The 14928-nt window shown below is 41.7% G+C and overlaps 2 protein-coding genes across 3 annotated transcripts in view; both read left to right on the top strand.

The window, feature by feature from the left end:
• LOC146658437 (adhesion G protein-coupled receptor B1-like) overlaps nucleotides 1-14928 on the top strand; it is a 211937-nt gene that overhangs the window by 60095 nt on the left and 136914 nt on the right. The window lies entirely within an intron of this gene.
• LOC146658438 (uncharacterized) lies at nucleotides 742-3172 on the top strand. Its single transcript, XM_085424121.1, has 4 exons — nucleotides 742-843; nucleotides 972-1127; nucleotides 1994-2086; nucleotides 2454-3172. Exons 1-4 carry the CDS (start codon nucleotides 742-744, stop codon nucleotides 2832-2834), a joined length of 732 nt encoding a protein of 243 aa, XP_085280247.1. The 3' UTR covers nucleotides 2835-3172.

The raw sequence follows: 14928 nt of genomic DNA on the forward strand, positions 1-14928 counted from the left end.
TCTAATAAGTGCCATTCAAAACAGAATAAAATCATTGATTTGATTGTGAAACCCTTTCTTTTTGCATTTTAAAATACCACTTTTGATTTGGATGAAACTAAATATCTGTACAAAGGACACAACGCAAAGTTTTTGATTTCTCTCAAAACATATATTTCTTTTCATGTTGAACAGATAATATCTTTAATTTGAGTCAAAGTGATTTGCACTTGAACACGCCCACCAGAAATAGACCGGGACCCATTTTTATTCTGCATGGCTGCTGGAAACATCATGTCACATCTTTGATTAATTTCATCTGAAAATAAACGTAAGTAAAGCCAAGTGTGTTACAAAAGCTTTTATAATTTGTATTACCAAAATTGCAGAAAATAACCCTATTTAAGCTGGGTCGACAGCCACCCCCAATTTTTGCATGATTGTAGCTGCTAGCTACAAGCTAGCTAGCTATCCGGCGCGACGGTAGAACTGGTTACCAGCAACCGACCATCACAGTCGGGAATGCAAGTTAGGCAAAAAGCCGTTTTTTACCAGTATACTAACTAACTACCTAGCGTTACCACGATGCATCAGTGGTGGATACAGCTAGCTAGCATAAGTTCATAGTTCATAACATTCATAGTATAACTCCGTGCTCCGCTTCGTTTGAATTTTTCTGGTGAGCTCGCGGTTTCTAGACACAAGCTTGTGTTTGTGCGCGCACGTTTGTCTCTGTCTCTCTTCATATAAATATCTGTGTTGATGGCCAGGACCTTCGAATTCAGGAGGAAAGAGGTTGTGGATAAGAAGCCTGACATCAAGAACCTCTTGGAAAGATGGCCAGGTCTATTTCAGATGGAAGAGGTATAACTTTAACTTTTTTATACTAATGCCTTTTATCATAGTTTGGAAATTGGAATTATGTTTTGACTTTTTCTTGTTGGAAGTTGGTCTTTAAAAAAATGTATTGTACACTGTCTACTCATGTACAGATTAATGCAGAGTTTCTGCGGGTTACTGCAGTTCCCCTGCTAACCAGATTCATGGTCCAGCTGGACAAGCACTCCCCACAGCTACTTAAAATAATCAGAAAGAAAGGAGGGACAACCAAAGCAAAAACTGCCATAATCCTAGAGTTTCTTGATCAGGTAGGGTGTATATAATTAACTATTAACATGACAGTTAGCATTTTAACCGCTGTATCTAATGAGAATTTGTATCCTGTTACAGTTTTATTTTGGTAACGTCAGTGATTATGGCTGTGACCTTTTAAAATGTTGAAAGGAAGTGTGGGCTTTGTTCTTGAATGAATGAAGAGATTTATTGTCATTATACAAGTACAGAGCACAACTACAACAAAATTTATTTTGGAGACACATTTTCACTCTCACTCGCCAGATACACATACATACATATATACGTATAAACTTTTATTTAGGGACAAGAAAGCATATGCCGCTTTTACACCGACAGAACACGGTGTGGCTCAGTTCGCTTTAGCCCCCTGCGGACGCTTTTCCACCGCCTTTACACCTGATTGGCCCGGGTGTGTGTGGTGCCCACGTGATGTGATATAGAAGCGCTCCCACAAAAGGCTTTAAAAAAAAACTCCCAGCACCCATACTCCATTGACTTTGGACCATGGCCACTTCCTCCACAAGAACCAAAAATCAAACCAATCAAAATGAACCACAGACGGAGCAAAGTACAAAAACACACATATATTGCGATTGTTGTTGTTCTTCGGGCTGTGACGTTGCGGACAAAGACTTTTGCACACGACTTTTCATAGCCAGATGGGTTCACCCCTGTTCCCAGTTACGTCTGCTTTATGTTTCCACCACAACAAGCGAGTTCATCCGCGCTAAACTGAACTGCTCTCAAGCGCACCGTGCCGATTTGTCGGTGGAAAAGGGGCATTAGTCACCTCATGAGGATAGAGAGGTGAAAAAAAATTCCTCTCACGCAGCATACTCTCCATATTGCATAGTAACAATTTTAACTGTTCCTGCAGGATGCTGATGCTGACATTAGGAGGGAGTGTATACTTAAATCTCTCATTATCTACCTTGGAGAACGTGTTGAGGACTTGATAAAAGAATACACGGTATGTCCATATCTGTTCTGTCTCTACATGAGATGCAGTCTCTTGATGTAAATTTGACAACTCTGCTATTAAATGCAGTGATTAATGTAGGACAGCAATGATTAATCAACTCATCAAGTTAATATCTTAGGGTTCTGTATTGTTTTCTTTCTTTTTTTTCTTGGGCTTTGTGGAACATTTATGAAAATGTTCCGCCATTGATTTAATTTAATGATTATGCAATTCACAATCTGATTAGTCAAATAATTGTTCTAATAGTCTGTGACCAAACAACTATCAAAATAGTAGTTATTATGGTCAAAGATTTATCAGGTGTGCCAGACTTCAGTTCTTCACTTGTACGTTTTGTTCCATATTTTACCTCAAGATATCCCAGAAAGATGAAGCTGAGGAAGAGCTGCAGAGTACCACCATGGCACTCTTCGTCTTCAGGGACAACTCAAGCCTCCTACATCAGCCTCGAGACATCGGGATAATCATTGATGGTGTGGAAGTCCTGAATGAGTTGCCTTCTGTGGCAGCTGGAGTGGCAAAGGTCTTTGGACTCTGTTATGCTCTTAATATGGAATATCCACGAGGATTCAGGTTCACCTTTGAGGCTCTTCAAAAGATTATGATGGAGCTTGACTTTAACAAGATGACCTCTAAGATTCGCATTTGCATGCATGTGTGCATGTGTATGTGCACATGCATGTGTATGTGCGTGTGCATGTGTGCTTGGTTATTTTTCTTGGTTGGCCTGCAGTGATATTCTACATTCAAAAATTATAAGAACACCCATTTGAAAGGGAGATTTAAGTTGATTTCATTGATACATGTGTAGATTTTTTTTTTTTTTACATTGTACAGGCACAGTGCACATATAAACATTTTTGAGTACTGGCAAATTGGTTTAAAAAGAGTTTTTATAATGGTTTTATGCCAGTTTTAGACAGGTTGCAGTTTTAGACAGGTTGCAGGTTTTATACCAGTTCTAAAAAGATTGCAGGTTTTATACTGGTTTTCAAAAGGTTGCAGGTTTTGTAAAACAAACATTTCTCTAATCATTTCTGCCGTAGCACTAAATCTGTATATTACTAATCCTCTCTATTGATTATAGTTAAAATGGTTTGGAACAATAAATAATTTAGAAATAATTGGTTGGCCAACTGTCTTTTTTATAGGAAATGCAGAGCATTTTTGAACTGAAATAAAATGAAATGTAAAAAATATAGTTTGAATATATGTAAATCAATTACCTGGCTTCAACACAAACATATTAGTTCATGTTAATTTGGTTCGATGTGAATACATTAGGTTGGTTAAATTTCAATATATTAGCTTGGTTCAATAATTAAAATATGGTTCTATGTAAAAAAATCAATTTGGATCAATGCAAAATTTAAAGTTTCAGTCAAGTCTAGTAATATTGTTTATATCAACATAAAAGTATCAGGTCATATCAAGTGACTCATTTTGGATTCTATGAAGTCAAATATTTTGGATGTGACAATTGGACATCATTTTTTTTAATTTGAATAGGGTTATTCTTTTTACAGTGTATTAGAAGGCTAAGGCTGTCTCTATTTTCCTTTGTTCAGTTTTAAATTATTTTAATACTGACTCATATCCATTCAGTAAATGCACAAGCCCAATAGGCCACTGTGTAAAATGTGCAAAATATAAATAATGTAAATAAAAAATGCAATGAACATAGAAGACATATCAAATGTTTAAAGCGAGAAAAGCATAGACCATTTTAAGAAAAATATTTGATCATGATCTAGTTGTTTTCATTTAGACTTTTTTTTATTAGGGTCATATACTTTACAGTATCTGTAAAATTGTATATTACAAAGTTATAAAAGCAATGCTCATGATATACTTAATGTCGCCTGACATATGAAAGAATTATTCTGAATGTTTTCTTCACAATGTAGAATTAAAACTATTGATTTAACACTGGTGTTGGATCAGTACTCATTAGATACTCTGAGTATTTTTTCTTAAATATCACCAAAGAGTTCTGATGCTTAAACCTATAAACACTGATTAAAACTGAAGGTAAACAGTGTAAGGAGAATCTAAGTGGAAGTAATTCCCATACAGGACATGAACTACAGTCTGCTTCTTAAGTGATATAGTGAGTAGGCATGTATACAAATTAAATGAAATCCATGTCTATACTTGTGGTTACAGATTTAGCTCAGAAGCTGACACTCCCAGCCATTACTAAAGTAGCAGTTTTAAAGTTCAGGGCAGTAACCCAGCTGCTCGTGAAGTTTCTGGCCTTTACCAGCTCCACCTATTCTTTATCAAAGGACTCACTTGCCCTTAAATTCAGCATGAAGCAACTTGAAGAATTGTCTGTCTCTTTCCTCGGGGCTCCTCATCAGTGGATGTCCTGTCTCAGGTCTGTCTTCACAAAGCCAGAGGGTTTATTAAACATTCATGCTTTAATTAAGCAATTTTACCGCTGATACTTATGGGGTGATGATAAAAGCTCTGCTCCAGGATGGAGCTGTGTGTGCGTGTGTGTATGTGTGTGTGTGCACAAAAAAATTGTCCTGGTAAGGCCATTAATTTCCTGCCATATGGAAAATTGTGAGGATTAGAGAAAAGACAAGCTGAACTATTTTCATTTGCCCCAACAGCCATGTGTGACTGAGTGGGAATAGTGAGCCGGTGATGTTAGGAAGTGATAGGGATCCCTGTCCATTCTGACAGGCAGCACATAGCCACAGCTACTCTTTCTCTATTTTCTCTTCTCTATTTTACACTTCATCTCACTTTTTTTCTTCTTTCTTTTTTTTAGAAATCCGTTAGTCCATTAGATTTGAAACCCCTTTTCTGCCTCAGCGAAGTACTCTATTATTGAGAGACTGTTGTATCTTCAAAGGGTGAAATTGTGCGTGTGTGTATATGTGTGTGTGTGAATGAGGTAGAAAATAGAGAATTAGAGTGTGTCTTCATGTTGCCAGTCTCCTTGGCTGTGAGGACATTTAATGCTAGTCTAACTGTCTTGCTGTCGTTCTTCAGATTTGATAACTTGGACAATGAAGATGAATTACCTCGGATCTCGCTGCAGTGTACGGGTTTACTGCTCCTGTGCACCAGAGCTGGATGAATCTGTGTGTGTGTGTGTGTGTGTGTGTGTGTGTGTGTGTGTGTGTGTGTGTGTGTGTGTGTGTGTGTGTGTGTGTTGATTCATCAGTGTGCCTTTGTGTCCTTGTTAATAGCAGGCGGTGGCTCTGCGGGATAGCTGTAAAGGCTGCTCTCCTTGGCGGTATCGCCTGGAATGACACCCAGAGGTGACACTGTCAGAGCACACCCACACAAGACGTGGGGCACACATACACACACAGAGACACCCACCTTCAATAAATACAGAAGACCTTGGATAACGCCTGCCAGGTCCAGGAAAAGATCTCATTAGTGCAGACATGTTCCACAAACAGACAGACATACTCCAAGACACATGTTGGGGATCATGGTGTTTAAAGCAAAGCTTCATCTAAAATCATGTTTGTACTTTTACAATTAGCTGTTAGATGTTTATGTCTTGATGCATGCTCAGTTATCCAGGTAAATAAATCCCAAAATGTTGATTCTCTTCATCTGGATGTAGAGTTTTCAGTGGGAGAGACGTTTCGTCACTCATCCAAGTGACTTCTTCAGTCTCAGCTGACTGCTGGTTTCCCCAATCTTATAAACAGTTCATTGCATAATGACTGAAACTAGCATCACTGAATGAACATTGAGCTGAGAAGTCAGTTCCTTGATCATTAATATGCAAATTGTCATGAGCATTGATCAACAATCACAAATCAAAGCTCATTGATCAATGGCCATGAGTACCATTCACAGAGAGTTGGGGAATGACTGCAATCACAGGAACTGACCTCACAGCCCATTGTTCATTCAGTGGTGCTATTTTCAGTCATTGTGCAAATGTACTGTTTATAAAATTGGGGAAACCAGCAGTCAGCTGAGACTGAAGAAGTCACTTGGATTAGTGACGAAACGTCTCTCCCACTGAAAACTCTACATCCAGATGAAGAGAATCAACTATTTGGGATTAGGTGTTTGTCTTGCAGTTCACCTAGCTCCTTGTTCTTGTTTTTGGATAAGCATAAAGTGTGTGACTTCTCTGAGGTGTTTTCTATACAGCTACAAGGTGAATTTTAATTCAATTTTCCATTCAATTTTATGTATACAATAATTTTATTTTTAAAATAATTTCCCCCCAAAAAATGACAGCAGACATTGACTAACACAGGATTGGTGTCCATCACTGAAAAGAAGCTTCTATTCAATGTCACTGCTTCAAGTGGGTTTGGACTGGTGATGGGATTGTTTCAGTGCATTCCAAGCCCATCTTTGTAGACAGTTAGGTAATGTTTTTTATGAGCCCACTCTTCCCATTTAACTGTTTTACACATATGCAATAACTTGAAAAAAAATGAAGTAGCTATAAAAAGGAATTTAAAACCATGCAAATGGTAATAAAATAGATTGTTTGACTGATTGTAAAGTGATATCCATCCATATATGTAGAATAATTAAGCCAAACAAAAGCATTTGTTTCTGTAGGTGAAGAAGATGAAATGTTGTTATGGAAGTAGGAACTAAAGTCCCGTCTGTCTCCCTCCTCTGTCCTCCTGTCCTCCTGTGTTCAGAGTGCACATGTGCAACTCCACTTGGTTTCTGTGCCACTGTGAAATTACTGATTAGTATTACAGCATGTGGGTAGCATTACATTGAGTGCAACATTAAACTGCACCAGTGGCATTCTGTCAGGACAAGCAAAGCCTAGTCAAATATAAAAATAAACATCAATCAAAATATACCAAGGGGAAAGAAATCTTACCACGTCATCTTTCAATAGCAATCTGTCACAAAGCTTCTCTCCTGTTTGCCCCCCTGCTTTACATCACTGCCATCTTGTGGCCACAATTGGCTATTGTCACTACAAGCAGGCTTGCCTTGGATCCAATTGGAAACTGTAGTATGTCTCCATTTCACAGGTGTGTCTATTTCCCATTAAAAATGGATGGAACTTGTCAAGTTGAGAGCCCAGCTTGTTTGTGCAAGCAGGCTGTGGATAAATCGCCAGTCTCCGATGCAAGACTGATGGGAAATTAGCATGCTAGACAAGATGACACTGTCTCTCTGAAATCAGTTACAAGCCACGCTATGTATGAAAACAGAGCCACCATTAACAAATAGATGTGCTTCTGTGATTTATCATTGTAACATATAGGTTTTCTCTTGCAATCACCTTGGCTAGCATGTGATTTAGAGAAGATGGAGTGCAGTGTGAAAATTAATAGTTTGTTTGACACATTAGCAAGAAAAACCTTAATAATGGTCTTCAGATCTGGTTTCATAAAAAACAGGCAAGTAGAAGGGCACAAGCTCTGCTAGCACTTTCAGATTAGTGTCTTCGAGAAATCACTGGGTTGGATAAAATGCGCACAGTTCAACCACCTGTCTGCCAAAGCACCACTTTAATTTTTCATTAATATTTTAGTTCCCCTCTTGGGACCTTTGAACTCTGACCAGCAAATGATGCACTGATGTTGCCAGAAATCCATGGCAGCCAACTTGAATGGAAAATGAGGCTGCGTACCAACCTTTCACAATCACCTCATCAGTCAGGTCTTGGTAGTTGGCTTTCTTCAGATTTGATAGCCTGTCCTTCCAGGGCACAGTGTGGTTAACTTCAAAGATGGTTTTCGTGTACCTAGACAAGAGAATCATGTCTGGATAGAGCGTGGTTGCTGCTGTTTCTTTTACGAAGACAAGCTTCTCTCAAAGATCAACTTGCATCTCCCAGTCGGAAGCTCAATCCAACTTAGAAGGAATGTATTTGGCTGTTGTTCTTGCCTTTGCCTACATCCCTTTGAAACCTTATAGCTCCAATTATTGAAGGCTGATGTTTATTGGCTTTGACCCTGTGGAAGTCTGTGAATTTGGCAATTACTGTGAGGACCTGATTTGTGCCTCTACCTGTAACAGCTTTCTCCAAGTGCTTTGGGGCAGCCATTCTAGTTTTTATGGGTTATTTTTATTAGGCTGTTCAAATCCTCAAAACATACAGTCCAGAAAACAGCAATTCAGATTGAGGAACAAAGATGATGATGGTTTGTGGTATTATGTAGGACTTATGGATATCAAACTGCCAGTCTGTAATTAGTAGATAACCAGTTCTTCTTACTGATTACGTCTTACTTACTTACAGTTACTTCTTACTGAAATGCCTTTTTTCTTTGGACACATGACAATAAACACTTTGAATCTTGAATCTTGAATGTGATTCAAGAAAGAAGCGCACGTATCAAAGGTCCCTGGTTAGTACCAAACACCGAATACAATGTGGTACTCGGCTCTTTTTTGTACTACCAGACAAGATAACGGTCATAGGAAGTATTCTTCTTATGTATCACTTTCTGTAATGCAGTGAATTTATGGTCAACTTTTAAGAGGTGTTTGTCATTTCTCCTCAGTTTACATTGATTTGTTTACCACCTTATTTCTCATCAAAGCATCACAACATGATTAGGGTGTGCCTTTTCACAGTTTAAGTGCTTGATAGACTTCTTATCTTTTCATTACTTTCATATCCGCTAAAGATTATATTGCTCAATCTAATCTCAAACAAAAATGTCAATTAATTATTTTTGGACATTCTGAAAACACTGAGAAACACATAGTTATTTCAGCTCGGGTGCCCAGAGGCTCAACTCAGAGTAAATCATTTTTAGTCTGCTTCGGCTAAATCAAATTCTCTCTCCCCTGCAGATTGTAGCGCTTCTCTTCTCTCAGCGCAGTGTGGCAGAAAGATCACTAATGAATTATCTTTATCTCTGCTGTTAAGAGTGTTGCGTCGCGCTTCTGCTTCTGCTTTCAATTTAGGTGATAAATGTGGTTCTAATGCTTTGATAGTTTGATTGTTGAAGGTTACAAACTCTTTGGACGCAGCTCTGTGATTGCTGTCATCAGCCATCATCCATCACCTGTGCTAACCACAATTTACTGAAGAAGATCAGTGAAAAGAAGGGTAAGCTATGTGCCTGAGACAGCAGCTGACACTGATATTAAAATGTCATTATTTAAGGAAGCCATTTCACTTTTTCATAGTTTGTAGCAACAGTTTGAGTTTGTCCCTTCCCTGATCTAACATAGCAGTGCACACAAGTGCAAAGCCAGCTCCTTCTTCATAAGTGATGGACGCTGCTAAAATATCATATATGTTGACATATTAGTGGGGAGGACAAGTCGCACTTTCCATTCGATTGACAGCAAAAGAGGTGTACTCTTGTTATGTTTGAAAATAGTCAGAGTGGGATGGATGTGTGGAGTTACAGACTTGTGATACTGATATCTGTTGCAGGTGGAGGGTGTGTCAATATCTAAATTTGATTGACAGGAATTATGAAGGATGTGGTCCTCTGCATCCGAAAGAAGCTGAGAGGCGTGGTGAGCTCTGTGCAGCAACCGAAGTTTTAGTGGGCGTGGCTCTCTTTTTCTTTGATTAACAGCAACTTTAAGAGCATGGGTCTGTGTTTGACAGCAGCTATAAAGGGTGTAACTCTTTGTCTTCATGTGAGGGAAGCTTTGGGGTGTATGGCAATATCTGTCTTTGAAATAGGAGGTATGACTGTAGCTGAAGGACTTTTGTACTCTGATTGACAGACGCTTGAGGGGTGTAGCCACCTGGGTTGTATTCACACCAGAAAATGGACTACCATTTGTATAACTTTTTGTTTGACTTGCTGCAGATGTGAAATAACTTTATCTGAATCGCCAGGGCCTCAGGCAAAAGTGCTAACACTAACCCGTCTAATACTAAAAATATGTTTTGATCAGACAATACCTGGAAAAGTTTAAAAAACAATTAATTAAAATAGGAAAAAAACTTTATTCCTGTATTAGTGTATATGCAACCTGCAACCTGCTTCATTGTAGAAAAGATTCATCACATTTAGTCATTAGAGAAAATGATCTCTTGTGGATTTTCTGAGTGAGTTGTAATGTCACCTGTCTAACTTAGTAACATCACTAGCCTGTCTCTCGATGCTGTTAACTTGCCAAATAAACAGATTCTCTGCTTGCTTTTCATGTTCATGAAAATGTTTCAAAATATATTCAGCCTTTTGAGCTGTTGCACACACACACACACACACACACACACACACACACACACACACACAGTCAAAATGAAAACTCAAAAACCTTTTGCAAGATTTACACAAGAAAATGTGTAAACTTTGTATTTTCTTCTATTTAATCTCAAAAAGCTCCTAAAAAAAAGTCAGTGATCACCGTTGACCTCCCCCGGCTTTTATTACCGCTAATCATTTATTTAAGCTCAGTTTTTAAAACTTTAGGATGTAACTACAGCCCAGCCCATGCAGCAGTATATGAATGACTAACCTCGTATTGTGGATGGATTATCTCAGTTGTTCTCCTGGCTGAAGTTTGATCCTTTTACAGCATCCTGCCATGCGATTACATTTGTTCCTGACCACTGAGAACCCTCACGTTAACTTTTATCGAGTGGAAAAAAAGTTAGCTTGTTTATATTATGCTAACATAGCTGTGTCGCTAGCGGTCACGTAGCACATCATTATATACCAGCTAGCCCAACTTCAGTAACCCTACAAACGTCACCGCTGTTTAGTTTTCTGTCTTCATTTATGCTGGAAGTGATAACAGAGCTGTACTTTTTAATTTGTTTCCAAAACCCCGCAGTCAGGACATGCTATATTGTATTTAGATAGAAGCTAGCGAGCTAACTTCATGCTAACTTCTAACTTCTAACTCCTTTAAATGTCATAAATTCCGTTTTCTCTGTTGGCTCTCAGGTGACTGTTTCCTCGCGGCTGCGTGCAGCGGGACTAGGGGAGGGTCTGTGCTGACGGACGTGGGTTACTGACCTGGTAGCCTGGCTGCCCCTGGGTGGGTCCGGGATGGGCGTGAGGTTCTGGGGGCGCTCCGTCTCTGGGCTGGGGCCCGGGCCGGGCCTCGGGTCCTGGTTGGTGTGTTGCCGGGGTTGTGGGCGGGTGGGTGCACGGGGGCCCAGCCCTGGAGCAGGGTGCCGCCGGTGCATCGAGCCACCTGGGGGGCTCTTCAACTGGTGGGGAAGATTGTCACATCTTGCAGGAGCTTTCCTCTCCTCACGGGCTCTCTCTACAGGAGGGGGAGATACAGGAGAGGTGGAGGAAGATCTCAGCCTGGGTGTTTATTGTCTTATGTAGTCTGGAAGAAGAGTGGATGGTGGGGTGGGTGCAGTTTTCTCTGTGGTGGGGTTGGGTGGACTGTCCTGGGCTCTGTGGGGCCGGGAGGCGCTGCTGCGCTGGGCCCCGGTCTGGATGGACCTGGGCCCCCTTTCCCTGGTGGGTCGCGGAGTATGGGGGTGCCTACTGGGGTCAGCGGGGGAGCTGGCCCCAGGGAGGGGTCACTTGCCCCTCCCTTCCTTCCCTCCCCATCTCCAGCTGCCTCCCTCTTCCCGCTCCACCACAACCACCCACACATGCTGGACCTTGGAGTAGGGGTATGTCACCAGGGTGCAGAGGAGGCCACCCCCCCCGTCCCCTTCTGGCTGCCTCTGCCTCAATTTTATCCCACAACTTAGACATTCACATTACTCACACTCTCATTACACATACATATAGGATCTTGGGGGTGGGCACGATACACGGAATCCAAAGTACCATCAGTGTCAGGGTCCTGGGTCTCCTGACCCAGCGTTTTAGTTCTTTGTGGGTTTTGTATTATTGTACTTGGTGTGAGTTATGCTATGGTTTCTAGTTTCTATCCCTTGCCCTTCATGTTTCTCTATGTGCCCTCTGTTCTGTGTAAGTCTGTGTCTGCATGTTTGGGTTCCCCTCTGTGTCTCTCGGTTCTTAGAGTCCTCTGCCTTATGGTTTATGTCTCTGTGTTTCTTAGTTGCTGTCTCCACGGTGTCAAGTTCGCGTCTCTGTGTGATCCTTCCTGTTTTACTTTGAAGGTCCGTGACTTATGTGAATGTGTCCTGCTTTGCTTGTCTCGTCAGTTCTAATTTCCCCCAGCTGTGCTCTCCTTCTGTGTCTCATTCTCCTCGTTACTTCCCAGTGTATTTAGACCCTGTGTTTCTCTGAGTCAGTGTTGCGTCGTACCCTCAACAAGCTGTGTGTGTTTTGCCTCCGTGTTGCCAGTGTTTTGTTTCCAGTTCTGTGTTTTGTGCTTCAGTGTTTTTAGTCCACCGGCGTTTTTGTTTGTCTTTTGGTGAGTTTAGTTAGTAAGAGGTTTTCCAGCATTAAAGCTGCGCTTTAAGTTGAACTTCTGTGTCTGAGTCCTGCATTTTGGATCCACCACTCCTGCTTGCCTGCCTGCCACACAGCCAACCATGACAATCAGGGTGTACACCCCACCCCTGGCGTCGTTGCCCACCTCTCAATGTTAAATACACGTAGACATTGAGGGCCAGCAGGAGGGACCATGCGCTTACCTGCTGCTCTCTGGCAGGTAGCTCCATGCCCTCCTGGGTTTTAAATGCACCTTAGAACACACATGCATCAACACTACAATGAGCGGGTGGAGGGAGGTTTGGAGTCTTCTCTCACCCCCATTCTCTGCGACCTGCTGGAGCGGGGGGGCTAGGAGGAGGAGTTGGCCGTCCGACTGCAGTCTGGAGTGTGGGGCCTCCCTGCTGCTGCGGAGTCGGGGCGGTCTGCCTCCCCCCACCGCAGGGAAAAGGGTAACACCACCTGGGTCTGGGTGCAGTTCCCCCCCTCCAAGGGCAAGGGTACCTAGACCCGGGGCTTAGAGTACGCTTGGGGAGTGTGATTGTGTGTACAGCGTCTCTTTATGTCTGTCTCCACGTTGGTTGAGTGTGGAGTAAGTGTATATGAGAGCATGAGGGTGGGAATGGATGTTTGTATATGTGTGTGCCTGTATTTCTGTGTCTATATGTCAGGTTGGGTGTCAGGCGCCACCTCTCTGGGGACATCTTAGGCCCTCCAAGGTATGGAGGCCTATCTCCCCCTACCACCACTTCCCCTGCCAGTGGCGGACTCCCTCAGACATCGGTGCGTTGGTGGTTCTTTGTGTCCGGGGATGGGCGTCCGGGTACACACCGGCTCACTCCTTGGCGGCCGCTTATCGGGGCCTGGAGCCTGGGGCTCGCTCGGGCCACTTCGGAGGTGGGGTGCCCCCGGCCTCTCGGCCTGGGGCTCGGTCACTCAGGCACGGCTGGCTGCCGGCGGAGCTCACGGGCGCGTCACTGCAACTCCCCCTGGCTTCTGCTCCGCGGCTGCTGAGTGAGCCCTCATCTGGGACTCTCCTCAGCTCTTTCTGGGACAGTGGCGCGGCTGCCCCTCTGTTGGTCTTCCATGGTCTCTTGTGTTCTGGGGGCCTCTGGATGTCTGGAGTTTTGATCTCCTCCATACCTGCTTCATGCCCTGGAGGACGGGGCTGTGGCCCCCCCACACCCTCTAGCAGATCATTACATGAAGGAACCTCTTAAAAAACAAAAAACAAACGCGTCCATGCTCACAGGTGTACACACGGGTGATCACACCCACAAACTACACCCTTTTTGGCTCCTACCTCAAAGCACACTGTGTTCTGTTGATCTTATGTGCTGCACAATAATGTTTAATATTTAGTATTTACTGTCATATTCCCATATATCATTGTGATGTTGTTTATTCTATTACTCTTGTTCTCTTCTGCTTGTTTTCTTTTTTCTTTCTCAGCAGGTGACCCAGGTGATTGATATATGCATTTCTTTTTTCTTTTTTCTTCTTTTTTTTCTTTTTCTGCTCATTCTGTTGGTTTTTGGTTTTTGCCCTTCTCCCCTGTCCCTCTTCTCAGCTGTTTCTCTTTCCCTCTTTCTTTCTCCCCTTCTTTCCCCAGTCAAGTCTGTCCCATATTCAGTAAGTGAAAATAAAATAAACAATAAAAGGTGAACCAAATGGACCATTATGGCAAGGCTGGGATGGTCAGTTTGGTAAAGTAAATGCGTTGGGCATCTTTCTTTGCCTTTAGACAACAATTCTGATGGCAAAAGAGCCAAACGGGACAGGCAAAAAAAAAAAAAAAAAAAAAATCCCATTTTCATGGATGCCTGGATGTTAAACTCAGTTGTTACACCTGGTAGAGCAGAACGCTGATCATTTTATTAAAGATGAAAGACTTAAGACAGTGTTTTAACTCTCAGTAATGCCACAGTGATCATTTGATATATGGACCTGCAGCAGAGTTTAGGCCCAGACATGGCTAGTGACATCAGACTGAACGATCGGATATAAAAAAAGAGCAAACTGTCTCAATTTCTTTTATTTCTCTATTGATTATAAAACATCTGGTATAATACAAGACGTTTAAATACTAGAATCCAGCAATTAATCTGCTTTAAATGTTCCTTAAACATCATAACATTGAATATAATTTAAATGAATTCTTAATTTTACAAGCGTGAATGTAAGTTTGAGTGAAAGCTTTAAATAAAAAGTTGACAATTTGTACAAGCAGTCTTTGTGAGTTAAAAGCTGAAGCTTTATACTGCTTGAAAAACTCTGTTTCAGGCAGTTCGTTTTTCTCTATTTTTGGTTCTGTAGGATGGCAAAGAGAGCAAACATCCTTTATATGATAATCTCAGGCACACCGCTCTGGCTGTGAGTACAGATTTCCCCACTCACTTTTGTGGAAATCAGAAGAAGAAGGGTTAAAGGAAGGTTTGGCTTTAAAATGATATAATAGAATAGTGTCAATTTATTTGGGATACTAGATGTAGCCTCCAACCAAAAGGAGTCAGCCTGTGGCAGGAATTTTATAGCCTGCATTTTCATTAGTCTCACCCTAGGTCGTGATCT

The sequence above is a fragment of the Rhamphochromis longiceps genome, linkage group LG11 (genome assembly GCF_057381845.1).
Source record: "Rhamphochromis longiceps isolate RC_006_pf linkage group LG11, R_longiceps_female_GT1.1, whole genome shotgun sequence".
In the NCBI taxonomy this organism is placed as follows: domain Eukaryota; kingdom Metazoa; phylum Chordata; class Actinopteri; order Cichliformes; family Cichlidae; genus Rhamphochromis; species Rhamphochromis longiceps.